Here is a 13,335-nt window from a genome sequence, read left to right as displayed (position 1 = left end):
AATTCTCAAGTTATAACAAAAGAATTACGGTAATAGGGATTAGGAGTATAATTTTGTCGTTTTGTTTTACAACACTAATACGTTTAAGTAAAAATATACTTATCAATTCAAACTCAAACATTAGGTTCCTTTTGTTAATTATTTACAAAATAATTATATACTTATCGTGTTTCGGAAATAGGTGCATTACGTGAAAAGTGTGATGACTGATGAACCAGGAGTTCATGATCTAAAATGTATCCCGCGGCTAAAAATTTCATGTTCCTTTTCTGGGTAGTTTTTCCTCTTTAAACTTTAGGTTCCTAAATCAAATTGTTATTTTTTCACAGCACTCGTAGTAATTTGCACAATTTATATCAGTGGAGTATAATTAATGAGAGTTTAGAGAAATTATCCTCTACGGCTGTACGTATTCGAAGCAAACTGTGAAATATGTATTATACTTTGATGTTTTGAGGTATTCAGATAACAAAGAAAGCAACACCGTGCAACAGATGGAAGATGGAATAAGTATATTCATCTACGTTTGAAAAGAGTTACCGTTAAATAATTAAAGGTAAATAAATGTAAAATGTACATCAAAAGAGAAAGCAAATCGGTAGATTGACTTCTTTTAAGGATATTTCAACTGTAAAAAAATATAATCGACACTAGTTTTACGTAGTTACGAATACGGAAACGTTCAAGATATGCAAGTCTTGTAATCTTTAATCATTTTTCTGCCGCAGCTTTGCCGTATTTAGATAGATGTCGCCGATTTTCTCCGGCTAGTTAAGCAATATTTCTGGAAAGCAGTATATAGAAACTGTAATTAATGTAATTTTAGTGGAATCTTTCAATAGCGTTTCAGATTGATGTGACTTATTACAAACTACAACAGTGCAACTAAATGATTGACAACAAACACAGTCATACAGATACTTAGAACAATTAATTATTTCCTTTATTTTAGTCAGTACTAAATGTTTATAGGTATGCAATTATCCTTTGAAAATGTTCGTTGCATATTACTTAGGTGAGCATAAAGCTTCAACATGGTTTAAAATATTTGTTCAAAACTAATAGCTTGTAATTTACAACTGTTTTAAATCAAATTAATTTTAATTCTAGTATAATTTGTTGGCTAACCGAAGTCGATGAATTATTAGGAAATTGCGACAAGACCTCATTTATCAGTTTCTAAGCGGGCTTGGGAAGACAAATTATAACCTTATGTTATTTTAATCACATCCTGTGTTTTTTAATGACGTAGTAATACATATACGGAACGGTAACTAATTCGGTTTTTTTTTGCATAATTTTCTGACATGATGAGCCTTGTAAGGACTAAATGAAAGTTTGGCGATTAATGATGCTGCCCCGTATATACATAATTTGAATACACGGAGAAATACCTCCGTATATTGCAACCAATATCACAGAATAGCGTAGGTAATAAATGAAAAGTAAAAAAAAAATATTTTAAAAACAAGCTTATTAAAATGTACTAAAAAGAAAAAATAAACCAAGGAGTTCATAAAACCCATAATTTTGTGTAAACCCTAAACACAAAGGATTGAATATATAGAAGTGTCATCAGCAAAAGTATTAGTAGTAGTAGTAGTAGTAGTAGTAGTAGTAATAAGTAAAAAGACACGAACGATTTAAAGGCTTGTTGCGAAGTTTATTCCTAATTGGAATTTTTATTTTAAGGGTTAAGTTAAGGAAATTACGCGACAATCGTAAATCACATAAGAACATGAACATTTCGTGCAAAAATACACAGTTTTCTAGCGTCATCGGGTACCTAACAATAAATTATTAGCAGAATATTTATTGTACTTTTATCCTACATATTTAACATGCAATACATCCTAATGAATTAATTAAATAGTCATCTTCATAACATTTACATGTGAAGGCCACTCATGTTTCTCTCTATTTAATTATGTCCTTTAGCAAAATTCTTCAAGAGTAATGCTATGTATATATTTTTGTTTTTTAAAAAATGTCCATGAAAAGTAATTTGTTGTCAATTCATTTTTTGTGACAAAAATCATTGCCATCCTCAAAATGCTTTAACTCGTAAGGGTGTAATGAAGTGATTTTCCGACACCCCACTCTTACTTCCGCTAAAAAATAAAATTGAAATTTGAAATGCCTAAAATAATGTCGGTGCGGTATACTACAATTTATTAATATAATTAAACAAAAAGAACACAAATGTGGGGTGTCGGAAAATCACTTTATTACAAGGGATCAGAACTGTCCTCTTACTCGACTTTTTGTGTTCATTTTGGCTAGGAATATTTTGTAAAAGTTTGACAGTAGAATTAAGGTAGAATTAAGCAATGCCTGTGTACATGCCAATACATTTTTCGAAGCAAAAACAGGAGCAATAGATATTCAGTACCATATTAAATGTTTGCAACGGAAAAGTAAGCTAATGACAAAATAATACGGAAAATCTAAGAATGTATCTGTTCCATAATTTTTCCTCTACCTATTAGCAGTGACTATAAATTCTGTTTATAGTCACTGCTATTAGTTACACATATTTGAAAAAGATCAAACACGTGTTACAGATCTCGATACCACGTGACAGAGTAATTGAGTTCCGATTGAGACTGATCTCTGGCAAACCCATATTTCTTTGTTCGCATTGATCTAACATTTACTTGTTTCTTCTCTTTGCTACACAAGCGGTTTAAAGTGATGCTTTAATTATTATTAGCCTATTCTGGTTCTAGTAAACAGACATAAAAACAACGGAACGAATTTAAGTACAACAAACGACAACAAGCACTAGTAAAAATATTTAAAGAAGGCGTTTTACCGTTGCTTTTCGTGTATTTATTTAATAAATTATGTAAAATCTTGTAAAAAAAACGTAATTTTATTTTTAATCAACGTGTTTTTTTATTAAATAGATCTTTTGAAAGCGCGTCGGAAATATAACTCAAATCATTCTATAATTCCAAACCACAGCCAACTACGACCGTTTTTATTGTAAAAAGTTGGAGAAGCACAACTAGGGACTTTTTGTAGTATCAGTATAATGCCCAATAGAAGTTGCATCTAATTGATTTATTCACTTTTCAAAATTGTTTTTAATTATACAGATTCTCATTTCTGTTCTTTCAAATAGAACGCTGTGTATATTATTGTATTTTTAAATTTCCTGCTTGGGTCTTAAGTCGTACCGTTAGGCGTTACTTGATGTTAATATAAAAATAATTATTTTATTATTGACAAATTGAGTTTTGTATAGATTTCTTACAGTTTCACATATGTATTTTTAGTGGCTTATTATATTGTTAATTAAGTTCACAGTTCCAATAACAGCCAATAACAGCGACTAGTCATATAAGTGTCACTCTACAATTCACTGGATTTAAAAGTAACGAATAATATTGACGAACCGTAAGTTGGAAGTATTAAAGAAATCATTTTGTAAAGATGTCAGTTTGCCTTTACAGTTGCTAGAAAAATAGTTCTAATGCGGAAAGTATATTATCCGATTCGATAATCGGAAATTAAATACATTGTACGTCACTTCTTTAAATGAAATATATTATGCAAATGTTTTGGAAGGAATTGTGAAAAAATAGGAAACGGCCCTATTTAACAATTACAATAAAAAACCAAAGGCCAACCAGTGAAACCATAATGAAATTAATAGTTCGCCTCATGGCTAAATATTTGCCCGGCACAATGGGCTTCCTGAGCAAACTAACTGTATCTGTACAGTCTCGGCATATTAATTGTGACCAGCTGATGTCATTTAGAATGTGAAGACGACATTCTCTATCTAAGCCGTTCTACAGAGCTTGGCATTCCGGAAAGCAACCAGTTTTTTGCGAGCAACAGTCATCATAGAGTCATCAGAAATAATTGGGTTGCACTTGCATTATGCTTGCTGCTTCCGTTATTATTAATGTCGAATAAATCGGCGGAAGATTTGCTAATAGGTATAGTCATAAATGATGTGAGACCGATCACCAGATGATCTGATATATTTGATAGTGAATGTAAAAAAAGTCAATTTTGGACAATGTATACAAAAATTAATTTATTTAAATTAATACTCTGTAGTTGAACTGAAAAAAATGACAGAATATTGAAAAATAAATGTGTAAATTAAAGCTCGAAAATATCCAAAATTAGCAATCTGGTATTATAGAGATGTAAATAATGAATATAAATATTGTTTTTCCTGGCAACACTGAATTAAAATCAGTAACATTTTTGTACCTTTTGAACGGGGAAATATATCGAAAAAATTTTTTAATAAAAATTGTTGAAAGAAAAGAGAACTTTCGCATGATGTAAAAAAATATATGTGAAAAACTCCTCACAACCAATAAATTACTATAGTCAAGAGGAGCGTAGTCGATCAAATTATACGATTAAAATTGGTTGTATGAATGGACATAATCCTTAATATTAATTTAAAAATGCATGCATCGACTTTCTATGTAATAAACATCGAAATCAATCAACTAAAAATTCAGAATATCGTTTTAAATTTTTTACTGTTTCTGTGTTTATATCTTGCATTGATTAAATTTAAAATTGTAATTTGTTCGAGCATTTTATAGTTGCAAAATATGTTACTAATTTTCGTGTAGTTTTTTGTCTAGTCTAGTCTGACGGAATATTTGTGTTAATTAAAAAAATGTAAATTTCTAATATTGACATAATTGTAATCTACGTAACATTGACATAATGGTCTTAATTTATGGGATTTGTATCTAATTTTTCAAAGCAGTTCGAGTTCAGCAGCTCCATTTAACGTAATAAAAAGTGTATGTCTCATTGTTTACCAATTCTCACGGACAAAAGGCAAAAAATATTTTATTGCGATATACAATTAGTCTTAATTGTTCTTAAAATATGCATGGATTATAAATCACTTAAGTACTTTAAGCAATTATTATGAAATGCACTTTAAAGAAGAGGCTACGGACTGCCACTTAATGTAATAAAAAATGATTTACTTTTATTAAACAGAATGCAAGGCAGGACATCGCAAAAAATTTAATTCCATAAATGCATGACTGTTAAGGCTTTATTTATGCCTATTAAGATAATTTAGGATAAAAGGAGCTTATTAATTTTCGTTGCAACGGGTGTCGTCAGTCTCTGCTTCCACCACAAATAGGTATTTCAAAATTAACAAGAGAAATAGGTACCTAGGCTCAGTTATTATTAGACATTGGAAACTTTGCGACAATCAAATAAATAAACATACGTGTAGTAGTAGCAGAAATAGGCTAAATCTGTGGTCAAGCCGTGTGCCGCTCTGTGCTCACAATGCACAATGCTACTGACTGCCATAAAAACACGTGCCATGCACTCGACCAAGCAAAGCGTCAAACTCACTCACACGCACAAACAAAAATGACATGTACGGCCAATGTCTCTTAGCAAAAAACCTGGATTGTTCATCAGCACGCCAAGCCGACAGGGCACGCATTTGAAATGTACACCGCCCCTTTTTATTTCATCTTATAATGCAAATCCTTACATATATGTTTTTATATTGTAAAGATTGCAGTTATGGGAAGGCAACGGTTGTGTCACTTTTTGTTTGAATAATTCGGTGAATTTTTATAATTTACTCAAATCGACAATGACGTTCACCAACTTGTTGGCAAGAGGTCAAATGGTTTCGGTCCTAAACTAAAACTTAATTTTAGTTTGTATTTTCTCTTCTGATCATTCATCTTATCCTTATTTTCTAACTTAACAACACAGTCATACACAGTTTGATACAACAGTAGTTTCTTTTTTGTCTTCATCCTCAGAAACACGAGAGGTTCCTATGTTTTTGAGGATGAAGACAAAAAATTAACACAAGTTATCCATAACTTTCTAAATTAATTTTAAAACTGTTTGGACTTTTATCAACAAGTTAAATACTTAAATAAACTATAGAAATTCCTTGAAACCGTAGATTTTTGTGATTTTCTTGACTCTTAATACACTAATTTGAAAAACTGTTTTGTCTAAAAAATTGAATTAAAGATATAAATTTTAAAAAATGTATTCCATACTTTAGGTACATTGGATATATTGTACACTGACATTAATGGATGAACTTAGTGAACTGCCGAAAAGTGTCGAATTTAATACTTAAAAGGACGATTCAAAAGTTGATTTTTACGGAATGCAAGCAAACAAAAATAAGGAAAATGAGCTCAATCGTCATTTAAGTTCACTCTTTGTCTATTTCATTGCAATGATATAAATTACCAGCTTTTTTATAGAGAATAAAAATACACTTAAAAATGACTCAGTCCGCGTTTTGTTCTTCGTTATCCGTTATACCTGAATGTAGCCAAGTATCGAAACATAAAGCTGTTATTCATTGGCGTCTGTTTTACATAATAAATTGTCACAAATCCTTCTATTAGTGACATCTTTTTACACGCTAGGTACATTATTATTCAAATTTAGGAGTACAGATCTTAGAATTAAAATCAATCATGATAAAAGCTAACCATAACAGTATATTATGATACTATTGAGTAAATATTAAAAATCACCTTTTGGTGTGACAATTACAACAAACATGGAAAATCTATTTTCTTCATATAAAATACTCTTTATATGAGAATGACGTTCTTAACACAAATATATAAATGTATGCAATTTGATTGTGTGCAATACATACTCGCGTATTAACAAAAAATTGTATTGTTGGATTTGTTTCCCCAATTTTTCTATTTTCTCCTTGCATGCTCATCTTGCTTATCACATCTTGCTTATCACATTTTTATGCATATACGAAAGTAATACAATACGTGTATGTTCTTTGCAGATATCCGACATAGTTATCGGACAGGAACCCAACGTTTCGGCTAAAGACTACCTCCTCAGATGGGCCAAGCGCACTACGCACAAGTATCCGGGCGTGAACGTCCTGGACTTCACTAAATCCTGGAGGGACGGCCTGGCCTTCTCCTCAATTATCCACAGGAACAGGCCTGACCTCATCGACTTCAGGCAGGCAAGAAGCCAGAGGCCTAGGGAACGAATGGAGCACGCCTTCTACGTCGCAGAAAAGGAATACGGAGTTACCAGATTGTTAGATCCCGAAGGTAGGAATATTAAACTTAGATATACAGAGTGTTTTAAAAAACTAACGTTAAGTTGTAGGGGTATATTAAAAATCCAGTTTGTGTTCTTCGAGATGCAGAACGTCAAATTTTTTTTAAAGTGAACACCTATAATAGCCCTTAGACTGAGAGAAACATTCGTTTGTATTATAAATATTTTATGTTTGAGAGTGTTTATTATACCTACTGCAAACCAGGAATAGTTTGATTAAAACTTTTGAGGCTGTAATTTCTAGATCCTTACTACTGATTTCATATGTGCAAAAATGTTCTTTTTAAAATTCTTTTTAATGGACGAAAAAGGGGCATACAGAAAATTATTCTTTTTGCTTTGATAGACTTGTATCCAGAACTAATAGAAAAGACATATTTTGGACTTTTTTAGAAAAAAATAATGATAATTTTGATGATCTGCTAATACCACCTATAAATAGTAACACAATATTTCTTCGACAAGTCCAGGATTCTGAGATCCTTGATGCAATAAGTAATTTAAAGAACGCAAATTCGACAGGCTGGGATGACTTTTCAACTAAAATTATTAAACAATGTGCTCATTTTATAGCGAAGCCATTAACACATATACTAAATTGTTGTTTTCAGACAGGGTGTTTCCCAAATTTATTAAAGGTCTCCAAAATAATATGTCTACCGAAAAAAGGCGATGCGACTGATTTATGTAATTGCAGGCCAATTGCACTGCTATTGGTATTTTCTAAGATATTTGAAAAAATTATTGCTAAGAGAATCACAAGCTTTTTAGATCAATATAATATACTTATTCCAAATCAGCACGGTTTTAGGGCAAAACATTCAACAAACACTGCACTACTGGATTTTTTGCATTTTGTATATGGTAACTTGGAGAGGATAAGAGAGATAGTGTATTGTCTGTATTCTTGGATCTGTCAAAGGCTTTTGACTGCGTGGATCATGATATTCTACTAAAAAGGGTGGAGTGCTATGGTCTTCCTGGTCAATGCAACAAGTTATTAAGATGTTATCTGACGAGTAGAAAACAGTTTGTTGAATTTTATGGTACTAGATTATCGGACTTAAATGTTGATATGGGCGTGCCCCAGGGTAGCGTTCTTGGACCATTATTGTTTTTGTTATATATTAATAATATAAATAGTTGTGTATCTACTTATTTCTGCGCTTTTGCTGACGACATTACAATTGCGTCAACTAGTAAATCTGTCGAAAAAACAATTAGCGAGTTAAAAAATTTAGAGTATTTATGTCAGTATTTTACAGATTCTAAATTAGTCTTAAAATGTGAAAAGACGTATTGCATGCAGTTTCATACTATTCCAGCAAACTATACATGTAGTCCCCTTATAAAATTAGATAAAACATCAATTCAGCACGTATCAAACTTTAAGCTTTTAGGTATTAACTTAGACTTTTCATTAAATTGGAAAGTGCGCATAAATGAACTTATTGTTAGTAAGAAGTGCGCCACTTGCTGCTTTGCTATAAATCGATTGTCTAAAATATGTAATATAAATGTAGTCAAAACTTTTTATTTTTCAACATTTGAGTCTCAGCTTAGGTATGGAGTAATTTTTTGGGCAGGTGATAATGCTTCTGTGAACCATATATTTATACTACAAAAAAGGGATATCCGTTCAATGTATCATCTTAACTATCGTGAATCTTGTAGACAAATATTTAGGGAAAAACGTATTTTAACATTGTCTTGTATTTATGTTTTGGAATTACTATGTTTTGTAAAAAAAATATTTCAAGTTTTAGGAACCAAAATGCCGATCACACCTATTTTACGCGATACGGTCTTGATTTGCAATATGATGCCCATCGTTTGGAATTGTATAGAGCTGATCCATATTATATTGGTGCTGTTCTTTATAATAAATTAGAAACTAGTATAAAATCACTAACAAGTTTTAGTAGATATATGTGTGCTGTAAGGAATTTTCTTTTAGAAAACAGCTTCTATTCGGTTAGGGAGTATTTGGAGTTTTAATGTGTTATTTTGTACATATCTTTTTTTTGTGTGCAGTTTTATTGTATCTTCTTTTTAAAAAAATGTCTGTAACATTTTTTTGACATATCCTATATCATTGTATGATCAACTGGATGAATAAAGATTGATTGATTGATTGATTGATTGATTGATTGATTGATTGATTGATTGATTGATTGATTGATTGATTGATTGATTGATTGATTGATTGAATACAAGTTTTTCTCCTTTGTTTAAATTGACAATTTTTTAAAATTGATTCACCCAATATCTATCTTTATACCTTCTGCATTAAATAAGTAATGCATATTTCATTATTTTAATAGGCGATGTTATTTTATAATCTATTAAACATCAAACGCACATCTCCTTGAACAATAAAACAAAACAATTTTATTTAACATATTATCTTATTAAGAATTTTAAACAATATTAACAACAGAATTAACTTTAATGTTCTGTATCTTGTTACTTGTACAATTTGTGGTAAGTCTTTTGAAACATCCTGTACAACAAGTTTATTTAGACATTCACGCCATTCAGTTTATAAGCTCTCTATATTTGGCACCTACATTGTAGGCTATATGTTTATAATAATAGTCTACATATTGAATTATATCAAGATACCGTTAGGAAATATAATGTCTGCAAACAGTAATATTGTAGTTATTTTGCCATGTTGTGCTTTGCATATTTCAAAACCCACTTAAGTAACACTGAAAAGAAAGAAGATTTTGCTTTTTGCAAGAAAGGTTGTATGAACAGGATTATATTTTATTAACATTTAACGCATGTACGTAGATAACAGTAGTTATAATGTTGTCCACGTATTTATGAGTAACACTACTGTGGACAAACACATTATTATTGTATAAAACGTGTTGCATGATAACTTGACCCCATATATGCCACATCGTTAAGTACTTCATTTTTTTTGAGTGAAATTGTACATACATATAACAAGTACAGCTGTGAATTTAAGAGATTAAGCTTAAGATATAGAAGAAATTAGGTTAAAAAAAAGAAACTGGAAAATGGAGGCAAATTCGTTATTCATAATAATTCGTTATATATNAGTCTATTAAACATCAAACGCACATCTCCTTGAACAATAAAACAAAACAATTTTATTTAACATATTATCTTATTAAAAATTTTAAACAATATTAACAACAGAATTAACTTTAATGTTCTGTATCTTGTTACTTGTACAATTTGTGGTAAGTCTTTTGAAACATCCTGTACAACAAGTTTATTTAGACATTCACGCCATTCAGTTTATAAGCTCTCTATATTTGGCACCTACATTGTAGGCTATATGTTTATAATAATAGTCTACATATTGAATTATATCAAGATACCGTTAGGAAATATAATGTCTGCAAACAGTAATATTGTAGTTATTTTGCCATGTTGTGCTTTGCATATTTCAAAACCCACTTAAGTAACACTGAAAAGAAAGAAGATTTTGCTTTTTGCAAGAAAGGTTGTATGAACAGGATTATATTTTATTAACATTTAACGCATGTACGTAGATAACAGTAGTTATAATGTTGTCCACGTATTTATGAGTAACACTACTGTGGACAAACACATTATTATTGTATAAAACGTGTTGCATGATAACTTGACCCCATATATGCCACATCGTTAAGTACTTCATTTTTTTTGAGTGAAATTGTACATACATATAACAAGTACAGCTGTGAATTTAAGAGATTAAGCTTAAGATATAGAAGAAATTAGGTTAAAAAAAAGAAACTGGAAAATGGAGGCAAATTCGTTATTCATAATAATTCGTTATATATTTGTTGGAATGGCTAAAAAAAATTTGATAAAATTGGCAGTTGTGGCAAAGAATACAAATCGCTGCCAACGAAGTCAGACACAATCCCAATATGTTGTTTCAAACTCGAAGATCTCTCAGAAAACGTGTAAAGTGTATCAGTGTCAACGGTGGATTCTTCGAAGAATTACTTTAAATCATAATTACGTATTTTATTTGTTTTATTGTTAATTTCGTCGATTTTTCTCAAAAACGGATCGAGATACCGAAATGAAACAAGAGTAATTAATGGAAAAATGATAGCTCTTTCAGGTTTTGAATCAAGGTAAAACGTTATTAACTAAATTTTCGGTAAAACTGGTCGTAAGTGGCGCCCTCTATGAGCAATGCTGAAATTACAACAAGCATCTTATTCGTCGCCTAAAAAAATATAGTTTCACAAATTTTCAAGTTGCTAACCTACATATTTTCAGAATAATCGCAAAAAAATATTTAAAATTTTAACTTGCAACACCCTGTATTTCCGAAACTATTAACTTTCGGATAAGGCATGTTTGCGCCAATGGTCACCATTTCACGTGTAGTATCTTCAGCTTTCGACTTTCCCATTGTTAATGAATACGTCATACTGGCAAAACTTTTGTCTGTCTTCTTGAAAGAGTTGTTATAACGATGATAGGGAGATTTAGTTCAGTCGCACTAAACTTTTCAATTATTTAAAATATTTCTAAAGTATGACGTTCAACCACCAAACTACATTCAATATATTACATTTTCATTTTACGTCGACCTCATCATAAAATGTATTTTTACGAACTCATTTCATTGATGACATTGAAAACACGAAGACTTGGTTATTACAGCGTCCGTGAAATAAAAGCGGTCGTGAAATAATTGCTTCCACAAGGCATTTAAAAGTTTCATTAGACTATATAGATATTGATCAATGACGCGAAATCAAATTATTAAAGTTAAAGGACAAGTTGGCTCGTCCATAAGGATGTAACTTTTGGCCTAGGTACAATGTAACCATTTATGTATCTAAATAAAAAAAAAATGCTTCACTCCTCTACACTTATTAAATCTATAAATAATTTAACGATAACTTAACTTTTTCATTTGAATGTGTACACAAAAATATAACATATAACCCAATATTAACCCCCTAAAGTCAGACTAGTGTGAATTCGCATCACCGTTTTTTTGAACAGGCATTTCTCAGACAGCAGCTGCCGAGAATTCCCCCCACCACGATAATTCGTTTTGTAGCCCAAACAGTCGAGGCGTACCACAGCTGGCCTCAGTCTGTTATTTTCGGCCAAACTAGAGAGTCTGAAAAGTCCGATCTCTGCGAATTCGCACTAGTGTGACTTTACTGTGGGCAAAAGTGTGGCTTAATATATATCACATAATCTAGAAATAAAGTGATTGAAATGCAAATTTCCGATATTTTACATCGCATTTTACGTGTCGAATATACTAGAACATTGTTTATTTAGTTATTGTTAATAATTTTCAAACATTTTTTTTCATTAATAGTTTAATTACTGTAACATGTATTTGTCAATATTTATGGATAATATTGTTTAAATTAATATTTTTATACAAAAGAGTGCAAAATAAATATCAATTTGCCTATATTTGAGATACGGGGAAAAATCGATAGTATCATTTTAACAATATCGTTTTTTTTTCTTAAACTTCAAAATCTTTTATTTACTTTTTCTTTAACCATTGTTTATAAAAAAATACGAAATTAAAAAAAAAGCTATTTTTAGAAAAATGTTTTTTTTTCAATCGCATTTTTTTATTAACAAATTATTTTTTTTTTCAAAACTAATTCGATTGCTCGGAAAATGTTACCCCAATTTTGATATAAATACGTTGTTTTCGTTAACAAACAAATAAGACATAAAGGTTCAAAGTTCACAAAGTCCCAATTCGCACTAATGTGACCTTTAAGGTGGCTCACCCCAAGTGTGTCATTTGAGGTTTATAAAAAAGATTAATTTTAAAATCTAAGGACTGCTTGTTTCATGAAAATTTAGTTGATTTTTAATTATTATTGCTCAATAAAAAGTATTACCTACAATGTTTATCAAAACGAGTGTTAACGAAAATATTTCTTACTTCCAGCCAAATATACATAAAAATGCAAATGAAAGATAAAACACAAATAATCCATTGTCCTCATTCTGCTTTAAATAAATATTTATTGTATTGTTTTATAGAAAATGTAACTTTTCCTTCTTTTATATTATTTAGTGAAAGTAACCAATGATTTTATCAAACACTGGTACCACTTGAGTCTTCAGTACTACTCACATTAAATGGTCAGCTGTTCAATATATAAACGTATAATAAGGTTATAGAACATTTGTTATAAAAATTGAAGATCTTAAGAAAGCGGATCTTAGTTTAGTGATGAAAGTCAAAATAATTTAAATCACATTTTC

The 13,335-nt window shown here is 30.5% G+C and overlaps 1 protein-coding gene across 29 annotated transcripts in view; it reads left to right on the top strand.

The window, feature by feature from the left end:
- LOC108907022 (microtubule-actin cross-linking factor 1) overlaps positions 1-13,335 on the top strand; it is a 389,967-nt gene that overhangs the window by 273,530 nt on the left and 103,102 nt on the right. For all 29 annotated transcript variants that reach the window (XM_018710510.2, XM_018710500.2, XM_018710502.2 and 26 more), the window contains one exon: positions 6,806-7,085. In XM_018710510.2, the coding sequence (XP_018566026.1) occupies positions 6,806-7,085 (280 nt within the window). The remainder of the gene's footprint in view (positions 1-6,805; positions 7,086-13,335) is intronic.

This window comes from Anoplophora glabripennis, unplaced genomic scaffold (assembly GCF_000390285.2).
Source record: "Anoplophora glabripennis isolate ALB-LARVAE unplaced genomic scaffold, Agla_2.0 scaffold166, whole genome shotgun sequence".
Classification (NCBI taxonomy): Eukaryota; Metazoa; Arthropoda; class Insecta; order Coleoptera; family Cerambycidae; genus Anoplophora; species Anoplophora glabripennis.
The sequence above is the reverse complement of the archived record's forward strand: the minus strand, read 5'-3'. Positions and strand labels throughout refer to the sequence as shown.